This window comes from Eulemur rufifrons, chromosome 9 (assembly GCF_041146395.1).
Source record: "Eulemur rufifrons isolate Redbay chromosome 9, OSU_ERuf_1, whole genome shotgun sequence".
In the NCBI taxonomy this organism is placed as follows: Eukaryota; Metazoa; Chordata; class Mammalia; order Primates; family Lemuridae; genus Eulemur; species Eulemur rufifrons.
Genome location: NC_090991.1, coordinates 8901561 through 8913161, shown reverse-complemented (window position 1 = coordinate 8913161; position 11601 = coordinate 8901561). Strand labels below are relative to the sequence as shown.

Genomic DNA, 11601 nt, shown 5'->3' with positions numbered 1-11601 from the left:
GGGCTCCTGAGTGGGCAGGGAGCTTTGGGGTGGGACCCAAGGGTTCCTAAGATGGCTGAAGACTGAGAGCTGGGGTCTAGGGGCTGGGAGCTTGGGCATGAGGCATCCCCAGGGAGCAGGAGGCTGAGATAGGAAGGTGCTCCTGAGAGGGGATAGGGCACCAGGATTCTCCTGAGGTCTAGGGGCTCAGGGCTGGGTCACTATATTCTTTAAGGGCAGAGATATTCCTAAATCTGTCTATTTTTCCCAGCTGGGACCAGCACAAGCCAGTTCTTGTTTAATGGAGTAGAGACAAATTCATCTGGGAACACAGCAAGTAGACCAAGACTAGGAGACAGAGAGAGGGGCAGCTTTCTCCCTCTGCTCACCTCCTTGTTTCTTCCTCCCTACCGCCAACTCTTTTCTCTTACTTCCTGTACCCCTCTCCCTGCGACCCTCTCACGCCCCCTGCTGCTCCCTCCCTGGGCAGCAATGGCCAGTCCAAGGACTAGAATGACTGAGACAACAAAATTCCATCTCTCCCCTTGCTCCTGATCTCTAGGGACTAGCCACAGAGGCAGGAATCTGGAGTTCCAAAGGGAGTAGATACTGTGGAAGGAGGTGGGCTCCTGGCTTCCAGAAAGTGGCCTGGATCTGGTGTGTATGTGTCTGTGGGTGCTGTTGCTGGGACCTCAGCCTAAGAAGTGACCACTTCCTCAGGGAAGCCCTCCTTGGGGCCCAGACTAGGTGGAGGCCTCCCAATCTGCACGCTATCACAACTCTGAGAGTCTCCTGTGTGGTGCTTACAGTTTCCCAATTATCCACTTAGTAGTTAGCCTTTGATGGGTGCCTGCCTCCCCACGGGACTGTGGGCATCAAGAGGGTAGGAACCAGATTGGTTTTGTTCATCGATACAACCCAATGCTTGACATAGTGCCTAGTACCTTCCCAGTACACAGTAAATATTTGTTGAGTAAGTGAATGAGTGACTTGCAAGGGAGTTCTTAGGTAGGGCTTTAATGGGAGGTGTCAGTGCCATTGCCTGGGCTCCGAGGACAGCTATGAGTCCAGATGTCCTGGCTTCTGTTCAGGGCCTGGTCCATGTCCAGCCTCTGGCCTTGTGCCCAAAGGCCATTCAAGCAAAAAGAGGCAGAAGAGTCCTCTCCTGGAGGGAAGTGACACAGAGGTGGCATTAGAGCACCTCGTGGGTGCTTGGATCCAGAAACTCCTCCTTACTTTTCCACTTCACCAACCTGAACTTTCTTTTTTTAATTTTAATTAATTAATTGCTTCTTTTTTAACAAAGGGGGAGAATCCAACCTGAGTTTTCAAAAGCACTGCCTCCCACTGCCCCCATATCCTGTGTCTTCTTGTGGCCTTTTCTTCCTCCCTACCAGAGGCTTCCTTCCTCTCAAAATGTGCCCCTCCCTTTAACTGTTTACAATGGTGTGCGGGCTGGAACACCACTCTCTCCCACCTGGTAAAGCCCCCAGGAAGAGTCGCCCTGGAGGCTGGGCCCAGAGGTTGAGGATGGGGCCAAGGCCCAAGGAAGGCAGAACAAGGACTTCTGTCTTCAGACCCTGGCTCAAGACCACCCTGGACACACCCAGCGTCAGCTGAAGAGGCAGTCCCAAGACCAGGGGCAGATCCAGCCCTGGCCCGGACCCAGGAGACAGCACCACCTTCTGCAGAGCATGTGGGAGGAAAGAATCAGCAGAACCCCCTCCCTGTGGCCCCATCTCTCACTGCCTTAATCGTGCCTCTCAGCTACACCTCCACCTACTGGCCATCCTCACCACTTAAATCCTGCCCCAGTTTTCCAGGCTTAACCTCTGTGAAGCCACACCCACCCCAACTAAATAGGCAATCTAAGTAAAAACTGTTTGCTTGCTGTGGGAGGCTTCAAGATATGTCCCTCGCCCCATACCCGCACCTGAGCGCTACCCTTAATATTATAATATTGAAACTTTGCAGGCCTCTTTTCCCGTGTTGCTGCCAGGCTCCAGTGAACACAGGCAGTGCCCCATCCTCCCTCTTTACTTGATCTTGGAGGTGGAGGCTGAGCCAAGAAGGGTTCTCTGGTGTCCCAAGGGCAAGGAGGTGGCCTGAGCCTGCCACTAGCTCGAGTCCCAGGTCCAGAGAGAAGGCCCAGGGCTCCGCATGAGGCTGGGGAATGTCTGGGGGGAGAAATGATCCTCCTGAGGCCCCAAAGCTGGGCCTTCAGGAAACAGAGGGGCCAGTGGTGGAGGGAGACAGAGGAAGGCAGAGCTGGCCATGGGGAAAAACAGACTCCAAGGAAGTCTACCTTGGAGACTGAATTCTGCATGAGTCCCTGCAGGGAAGAATATCCCGGGTTGTGACTCCACATCGCAGCTTCTGAGGCTAGCAGGGGTAAAGGCTGAGGTCTGGATCTGTTTGCCCAGCCAGGTGCCCTGACGCAAGCAGCCATCCAGGGCGGGGACCAGCTGGAGGAGGTGGGGGCAGGGAAGATGGAGGGATGTGGACATCAGGGCATCTGTGCCCTAGTCCCTGCCTCCCCACTCTCAGTTTATTCCCCTCTGAGACACAAGCATTTGGCCTCCCCGATGCAGCTCTCATACCATCCCTCTCCTTCAAACCATGGATTTAGATTCCCATGGCCACCCACCCAGCAGTTCTTTACCACGCCTTGGCCACCACTTCCCCCTCCACCCCATGTATTTACCGGGAAGCGCAGGTTGGAGGCGGGGAAGAGCAGCGCCCCCAGGGCAATCCTCAGGATGGGCTGGACTTTGGTGTCCAGGGGCCCAGAGACTTGTCTCAGGTGCAGCACCTCCTTCCCATCCACCCCCAGCAGCACTGAGTCTCCATCCATCTTTAATTCCACCTGCAGGAGGGGGATGAGAAGCAGAATCAGAGGCCCCTGGGGCCTGTCTCTGCCACTTTCCTCTGAGGTGGCCAGTGCTATAATGGAAAGAACACATCCCTGAATACTCAGCTGGCATCCTTGGCCCACTCAGGGCTTGTTGCTTATATACTGACTGAGCCTTACCATTCCCACTGGAAAAAAAAAATGGGGACAAAAAGAGCTCCTTCGTGGGTTTTATGTGGATTAAATGAGATGAGAATGGTAAAGGGATGCCCAATAACTTGGTTTTGTTCCCTTTCCTCAGACCCATCCCGGACACCCCTCGCCTCAGGACCAGAGCCAGCTTACCTGGTGCCATCTCCCATCATCCAGCCGAGGTCCTGCGCCCACTGTAAACTGGGACCACTGATTGTGCATCTGGATCTCAGGCCTGCCGTCCCGAAGTCCCAGCATGAACCAGTCATCCTTAGGATTGGTATCCCCATAAAAAATCACTCCCTCTGGATCCCAGGTTCGAAACTCAAAGGAGGAGGAGGTTCTGGAAGGACACAGAAGGAAAGACTGTGTATGGGGTGTGCCCTTTGAGGGTCAACGTGGGGTTGTGGGAAGTGGGGGGGTGGCATTCAAGGAGAAAGACAGGAAGACAGGGAAAAGAGAAGAGCTGGTAGGGTCAGGGAACTGGATCAAGAAATGAATGAAGTCAACCCATACTTGGTGATCTTGGTGAGGTCAAAGGTTGTGACAGCGACAGGCTGTTGTCCTAGGCCATTGCCAAGGTGCACAGCAGGAGGGTCCTGGGCCCTCTATTAGAAAGAGAAAATAAACAAGCCGAAGCAACTGACATGTCAGAGACAGAAGGAGAGGCCCTGCCACAGGGCCAGAGGAGAGAAGGAAAGCAGGCAGCGCCAAAGGGTAGCTCGTTTAAACACACACATGAAGTAGTGCCCTGTCCCACCCCTGCACCTGGGTGGGGAGAGTATGTCTCAGGGGCCGTCCCTGGTGGGTGTGAGGCAGTTGCAGCAGCAGTGGCAGCAGCGGCAGCAGCAGACGCGAAGTGGCCAGTGGGCCTCTGCTCTTCATAATCAGCCGCTGTCCACTCTGTGGCTCAGACAACTCTTTGGAGAATGCAGTGAGGGCAGGCAGCCTTGTGCATGGGCGGTGGAGGGTTAAAGGTTGCACCGGGGGATCAGCGGGGCAGGAGATGGGGCACTGACCCTGCGGGCCCCAATGAGGACAAATGGTCCCTCCACTACCATCCCCCACTGCTGAGAAAGTTTACCAGCTGGGAGAGGACAGCCCATTTCCTCTCCCCTCTTGTAGAACCTGACTTAGGTCCTCCAAGCCTTCTCCCCACCTGGGGAGGCTGCCTTGCCAGGCCTGAGGTCCAGAACCAGTCCTGTCCTGATCCCCAAGGATCGTCCTTTCTTAGGGCTAGAGGTGAGACATAGAATCCTAAATATTTAGCTGGGTGACCTTCAGCAAGTCACTTTGTGCTTCAGTGTCCTTGTCTGTAAAATGAGGAAAATAACACTTTATGGGTTGCTATGAATGAGGGTTAATTGAGATAACTCAGGCACAGATACCTGGTGTGAACACCTCCTCCAGTGTCTTCCCAGGCCTCTGAGGTTTGTCTCACAAGAAGGTATTGTCTCTGTCTATGATTTAGTGGCTACTAAGTGGACCCGCCCCTCACTCCCAATTATCTTCCCCTATCCATTTATTACAGGGCCTAACAGTCTACCAGTAGAAATTCATCACCCTCTCCCTGACCCATTTAAAAATGTAAATGCCCTTGAAAGAAATAACACTTTCAGCCACTCCAGAGCTGTAGGAAACAGCTGTCAGACCTGGGGGTCTTGGGGCTCACCCACGGTCTGGGTGGGTGAGCGAGAGTGAGGCTAAGGCAGATAGTGCATACTTCAATTAAAGAAGCACGGGGTGGGGGGAAGCTTTTCAGCCGATGGAGGCTGGGACGTCCAAACAACAGCAAAGAAGCCTTCGCACTCCCAACTTTGACCCCTGCCCAGGCGCCTGGTCACAGGACTGGGGCGTTGGGGGCGGGGCTGACGGGGGGGGCGGGGATGCGTCTACTCTGCATGCTGATTGGCTAGCGGTGTGCGCCTGCAGCGGCGGAATTTAGGGGCTTACCCGGGCGATGAGGACCGCCTTGCTAGCCCACTGTCTCCGCCCCGACAGCGCCGCTTTCCAGCCCGGGCGCCCCCGCCACCCTGCTCTCCCAGGCTTTTCGGGATCCGAGCTTGTAGGCCCTCCCAGTTGCCCTTTGCCGAAGTCTCGGGACTTTGATCCCAGACGGTGGGGAGAGGGATGGCTTCTTTGCGAATCCGAGAGGCCAAGGAGGGAGACTGTGCAGATATCCTGAGGCTGGTTCGGGTGAGGGCTGCTGGTGGGAAACTAGGGGGTCAGAGCCGCGCGGGCTGAGCTGGGGAGTAAGGAGGTGCGGGCAGGGGGAGGGGCGAGCCGTGGGACTCTGCTCGGGGAGCAGCGGGGTCCTCCTGTCCTAATCTAGCCTCTGTCCCCACGCCGTAGGAACTAGCTGAGTACGAGAAACTCTCGGATCAGGTGACGATCAGTGAAGAAGGTGGGGGCTCAGCACCCAGGCAAGACGGAGGGTGGGGAGGAAGTGAGGGGTGGATTCTCCAGGCGGCAGCTCAAGGATGGGCTTACACCCAGGTCCTCTTTTTCTCTTTGTCACAACTCCAATCTCTGCAGCCCTGAGAGCAGATGGCTTTGGAGAGAATCCTTTCTATCACTGTTTGGTAGCAGAGATCCTTCCAGCCCCCGGGGAGCTACAGGGTAAGAGCACCTGGACCTCAGAAGTGCGTTGTCCAGTCGGCCTCAGAGGCTCCCACAGGCCATAACCCTCTTTTCTTTCCCCCAGGTCCCTGTGTGGTGGGCTATGGGCTATACTACTTCGTCTACAGTACATGGAAGGGACGCAGCATTTATCTGGAAGATATCTATGTGACACCAGAATATCGGGGTACTGTGCAGAGGCTGAGGCTGGGGTGGGAGCAGAGCAACCCACAGACCCTACCACCATCCTCTGCCCCCGGTCCCAGACTGTGGCCTTTTCTGATCTTCTCCAACTCAAACAATCACTCTTTTTGCCTCTTTCTCCCTACAACAGGTCAGGGAATTGGTTCGAAAATAATCACAAAGGTGGCCGAGGTGAGGAGAGGGGTGGGGACTGCAAGCTAGGCCCTGAAGAAGCAAGGGTATATGGAGGAACCCGGGTTGATGAGGTGAGAAAGCCTTTTTTGTTTTTGACCTCAGGAAAGTAAATGATGTCTTCTCCCACAGGTGGCCCTGGATAAGGGCTGCTCCCAGTTCCGCCTGGCAGTCCTGGATTGGAACAAGAGGGCCATGGACTTGTACAAGGCCCTAGGAGCCCAAGATCTGACTGAAGCTGAGGGTTGGCACTCCTTCCGCTTTGAAGGAGAGGCGATGAGGGAGATGGCAGGAAGATGACGCCATGGCATGGGGGGCTCTCTCTCTACTTGAGTTTCTCCTTCCCCACCAGCTCAAGCACTCCCCAGTGATTATCCCCACAGATACTGACACCCAAGCCTCCCTGAAGGAAGGAGGGTTGGGGGTACCTATCCTGAAGTATGGAAAGAGCAGAATTTCCAGAGCTGTCCTTCCTCTTTGTTGAAGGTGAAAAATAAATGAGAATTACTATGTCTTGATGTGGTGTTGGGTAGAGGTGTTGATGAGGTGGTAAGCTTCAGCCACTTCAAGACCCTTCCTGAGTGTTCTGGTCAGTGGATGTTTTCCTTGGGGGTAAGAGCCCCCCCCCCCCCAGGTGACTTTAAGTCTCAGTGGGCCAGGTCTTGGGTGTGCCCTGTGACAGATGGAGTAAAAATGAGCAAGGAGCAAGCTTGTTACATCAAGCTTGTTGGTCACATTTGGGACCCAGACAAAGGCCTCAAATGTCTGGACTGAACTGTGCCACACCCAAGACTGAGGCAGGCCCACAACTGAGCAGACAGAACAGGCTGCCACCTGGTGTTGGCATTTCAAGGGGCACTGAGAAGGACCATTTGCCCCAACTCTAAGATAACAGGGTGGGTGTAATGGCTCTAATTCCAGCACTTTGGGAGGCCCAGGGGGGAGGGTCACTTGAGGCCAAGAGTTGGAGGTTCCAATGAGCTATGAGTGTGCCACTGCACTCTAGCCTGGGTGACAGAGTGAGACCCTGTCTCTAAAAAGCAAACGGAAAAAGAAAAAACAAAACAAAACAAATCAGCTCAGCCAGCTAGTGCTTTTTATTTTTCAAAAGTCACAAAATCTTTATTTCCATTCTGGCACGCCTTAAAAATAGTGAAGTTCAGCAAAACCAAAGAAAACCTTCAGGACCATGGATGGGCACAGGGAGAGAAACAGGCTCATTTCCTACTTTTATAATATTTTATTACACATGTAGTGCACATTTGTTGTAGGAGAATTGGAATGTACACATAAAATAAAAATAGAAGAGCCAGGCATAGTGGCACCTGTCTGTAATCCCAGCTATTCAGGGATTACTTGAGGTAGGAGGATCACTTGAGCCCAGAAGTTCAAGACAAGCCTGAGCAACATAGCAAAACCTTATATCAAAATTAGAAAAAAAAAAAAAAAAAAAGACGTTGTTTACATAGTCACTGTTAACCCTTTGATCGCTCGAGGTCAGGAGTTCGAGACCAGCCTGAGCAAGAGCGAGACCCCCAACTCTACTAAAAAATAGAAAGAAATTAACCAGACAACTAAAAAAATATGTAGAAAAAAGTTAGCCGGGCATGGTGGCACATGCCTGTAGGCCCAGCTACTCGGGAGGCTGAGGCAGTAGGATTGCTTGAGCCCAGGAGTTTGAGGTTGCTGTGAGCTAGGCTGACGCTGACGCCACGGCACTCTAGCCTGGGCAACAGAGTAAGAATCTGTCTCAAAAAAATAGAAAAACTAGCTGGGCGTTGAGGCTTGTACCTGTAGTCCCAGTTACTTGGGAGGCTGAGGCAGGAGGATCACTTGAGCCCAGGAGTTTGTGGTTGCTGTGAGCTAGGCTGATGCCACCGCACTCTACTCAGAGCAACAGAGTAAGACTCTGTCTCAGAAAAAAAAAAAAAAAGAAGTAATGAAGCTGGTCAGCCCCTTTTCCAGGGAGAAGCCAGGAGAATCCAGTTTCATGTTCTTGGCTCATGTTAACGTGGGAGAGATTACTGTCTTTTAAACATTAACAATCTATCTAGTGATGAGGGCTTTTAAACTTAAAATTTAATGGAGAGTATATTATTATTATTATTGAGGAAGGGTCTCACTCTGTTACCCAGGCTAGAATGCAGCGCATAGCTCACTGCAACCTCAAACTCCTGGGCTCAAGTGATCTTCCTGCCTCATCCTCCTGACTAGCTCGGACTACAAGCACGTGCCACCACACCTGGCTAATTTTTTAAATTTTTTGTAGAGACGGGGTCTCACTATGCCACTCAGGATGGTACATAGCTAGTCTTGAACTCCGGGGCTTAAGTGATCCTTCTACGTTGGCCTCCCAAAGTACCATGATTACAGGTGCGAGCCACTGTGCTCAGTCAGAGTTTACTCTTTATGTTTTTCCCCTCACCTTGACCCTAGATCTTACTAACATTCACAGGATATCTTTGCACTCCAGAGTCACTCCATTTTCGTGGCCACCAAGAGTCCATCCACATCCTTGGGTTCTGGCCCACTCTTCTTCTTCTTCTTTTTTTTTTTTTTTTAAGAGGCAGGTTCTCACTCTGTCACCCAGGCTGGAGAGTGCAGTGGCGAGATTATAGCTCATTATTGCCTCCTGAGCTCTAGCAGTCCACCCACTTTGGCCTTCCAAAGCTCTGGGATTATAGGTGTGAGTCACGCACCAGCCTTCATTAGCCTTCTATAAGGTGATCCTATCAGGTATTGGGGCTGCTTGGAATGGGGTGATAAGGGCCTGGGTTCCAGCCATTCCAGGGAGAACAGAGGTTTAGGGTGAGGGCTTTTAAAGGGGAGAATAATGAAAACTTAATTAAAATATCTCAAGTCTGTGCATGTCTTTATTCCCACTTCCAATGTTACCTCTCTGAAAATTGCCACAGACTCCTAACTGGTCTCTTAGCCTTGTTTTGTATCCTATCCTCCAAGTTCACTAGGTTTACTATTTTTTTTTTTTTTTCTTTTGAGGCAGAGTCCTGCTCTGTCACTCTGGCTAGAGTGCCGTGGTGTCAGCCTAGCTCACAGCAACCTCAAACTCCTGGGCTCGAGGAGTCCTTCTGCTTCAGCCTCCCAAGTAGCTGGGAGTACAGGCATGTGCCACCATGCCTAGCTATTTTTTTCTGTATATCTTTAGTTGTCCAGCTAATTTCTTTCTATTTTTTTTTTTAATAGAGATGGGGTCTCACTCTTGCTCAGGCTGGTCTCGAACTCCTGAGCTCAAGTGATCCTCCCACCTCGGCCTTCCAAGGTGGTGTGATTACAGGCATGAGCCAATCTATCCATCTTTCTATCTTCCTCCAATTTCTTATCTATTTAGAAATCCTAAGGCATGCTGGAGCATTCTGTTACAGTATCCTTTGTACTTCAGCTAAAGTAATCTTACTAAAATGGAAGTCTGCTGAAAATCCTATAATGGCTGCCATCACTTCCAGCAGAAAACCCGAACTTCTAAATATTTTCAAGCCCTCCAAGCTCTGGCCCAAGGCAAGCCTTCCAGCCATGTTTCCTCTCCAAATAGGTTCCAATCATGTTAAACTCTTTTCAGCACCTCCAATGCACTGTACTCTCCCCTCTGGGCCTTTTGCAAATGCCACTCTCCTGCCCCAAATGCTGTTTCCCCTCTTCCCACTCCCATTCTTTGGCTGAATGAACAATAACTAGAGCAGAGGAAGAAGAGAAAAAGTCAAACCTGAGATGATTGTTCATGCTGGGGGCTTGGGAGTTGGGGATGGTGTCATTTCTAAAACAAAATAAGTCTCTCTTTTGCTTCAGAGTCCAAACCCAAACTTTTCAGTCTGATGGTCAGCACTGTGGATAACCTTCCCCACTTTATTTCTCTAACTCTCTTTGCCTATGCCTCAGAATCACTGCTGATAATCTCCTACCATTTCTGCCCCCCCTAATTCCTGCTGTTCCTTCTCAGGTACCCTTGCAGGCATCTCTTCTTTTGTTAGGCCTTTAAACACTGGTTTAGTTGAGTTTCATCGTGGATCCAATTCATTTCTCTAGTAACGTAATTTTCTCTCTCTCTCTCTCTTTTTTTTTTTTTGAGACAAGGTCTCAACCTGTCACCCAGACTAGGATGTATTGGTGTCATCACAGCTCACTGCAACCTCACATTCCTGGGCTCAAGTGATCCTCCTCCCTCAGCCTCTTGAGTAGCTGGGACTTACAGGTATGTGCCACCACACTCAGCTAATCTTTCCATTTTTTGTAGAGATGGGGGTCTTGCTCTTGCTCAGGCTGGTCTCCAACTCCTGGCCTCAGGTGACCCACCGCCTCGCCCTCCCACAGTTCTAGGATTACAGGCGTGAGCCACCACGCCAGGCCTCTCTTATGGCTTTAACTACAACTAATAATGTTGGTGATTCCACCTGTCAGCCCCAGACCTCTCCTGGGTCACACATCTGTGTATCCATTGACCTGCAGGACATTGATTCCTTCATTTAGTTACTATTTGCTGTGGCAGGAACTGTGCTAGGTACTGGGTAGACAATAGTGGGGACAGACATGGAACCCAGTCTTTAATCTCACAGAGCTCATAGCATTGGCAGAAGAAAGACACTGGACATATTATTAATATTACAGCTGTGATGAGTCCCATGAAGGAGTACAGGATGCTTTGATACTGGGAGGCAGGGGAACTACCCTAGTAGGGTATAGTGGAAGACAAAGGAAATTATATTTACACTGGGACCTGAAAGAGAAATTTGCTGGGGACAAGGGATTGTCTCTATCTGGATGGCCCACAGGGCCCTCAAACTCAGAGAGGAAAGCAAACTTAATTAAACTCATCACTTTCTCCCTCAAAACTTTGTCTCCTGTGTTCTCTCTTCAATGATTGGTACCACCATTTATTCTGTTACCCAAGTCAGAAATCTGGCAGTTGTCCTATGTTCCACCCATTACTTAACTGTTTTCTCACCCCACCCCGCCCTCCATCACCAATTCTTGGTGATTCTGCTTCTAGCAGGCCCAAATTCATGGAGGCTGTACCTCTGTTGCCCAGAGCCCAAATCTAAGTAGGTCCTCAGCATCTCTCTCACCTGCAACAGCCCCTCATAGGTCTCACTGACTTTGGGACCACCCTTAATCTTCAATCTATTCTTCATAGTTGTAAACTGAAAATTTTATCACATTATGCTAGTGCTCAAAATCTTTCAATGGCTTTCCATTACTAAGTAAAAGCCATTCTCCTTAACCTGATTTACAAGCCCTCACGGTTCAGCTCCCTGCAGCTCTCTATTTCAGCCAAATGCTATTTGAACTACTTGTGATTCCCCAAAGGACATGCTCTTTCTGCTCCCCTGCAGCACTGTATTACTTGTTTTGTAAAGTATACTCTTACTGCACTTTTCCTCCGGCAAACTCCTACTCATCCCTAAATCTCAATTTCCATCACCTCCTCTTCATGGTTTTCCCTGACCACTTTTAAGAACAACCATTGTCTCCTTAGGATTTCCCTCTATACCTATTCCTCATCTCTGTTTCTTTTTCCTTCTCCTCCTCGGTTTTTTTTTTTGTTTGTTTGTTTTGTTTTTTCTTGTTTTGTT

General features: G+C 50.7%; 2 protein-coding genes across 8 annotated transcripts; one reads left to right on the top strand and one right to left on the bottom strand.

The window, feature by feature from the left end:
• Nucleotides 1–977: 977 nt before the first annotated feature.
• On the bottom strand, nt 978–3996 carry SHBG (sex hormone binding globulin). Of its 6 annotated transcripts, none has more exons than XM_069482014.1 (8): nt 3791–3996; nt 3539–3630; nt 3176–3365; nt 2684–2845; nt 2285–2390; nt 2020–2156; nt 1457–1664; nt 978–1144 (listed from the first exon to the last, which is right to left on the bottom strand). In XM_069482014.1, the coding sequence occupies exons 1-8, from the start codon at nt 3905–3907 to the stop codon at nt 996–998; spliced, it is 1161 nt and encodes a 386-aa protein (XP_069338115.1). In that variant the 5' UTR covers nt 3908–3996; the 3' UTR covers nt 978–995. The 6 variants fall into 6 exon arrangements, with proteins under 6 accessions (XP_069338115.1, XP_069338114.1, XP_069338119.1 ...); XM_069482013.1 differs by having other exon boundaries at nt 2285–2444; nt 3791–3995; XM_069482018.1 differs by having other exon boundaries at nt 2285–2444; nt 2684–2791; nt 3214–3365; nt 3791–3960.
• A 1038-nt stretch (nt 3997–5034) lies between these two features.
• Nucleotides 5035–6534, top strand: SAT2 (spermidine/spermine N1-acetyltransferase family member 2). 2 transcript variants are annotated; one of them, XM_069483315.1, is made up of 6 exons: nt 5035–5218; nt 5375–5426; nt 5558–5641; nt 5727–5828; nt 5976–6016; nt 6149–6534. In XM_069483315.1, the coding sequence occupies exons 1-6, from the start codon at nt 5153–5155 to the stop codon at nt 6314–6316; spliced, it is 513 nt and encodes a 170-aa protein (XP_069339416.1). In that variant the 5' UTR covers nt 5035–5152; the 3' UTR covers nt 6317–6534. The 2 variants fall into 2 exon arrangements, with proteins under 2 accessions (XP_069339416.1, XP_069339417.1); XM_069483316.1 differs by lacking the exon at nt 5727–5828.
• The last annotated feature ends 5067 nt before the right edge of the window (nt 6535–11601 follow it).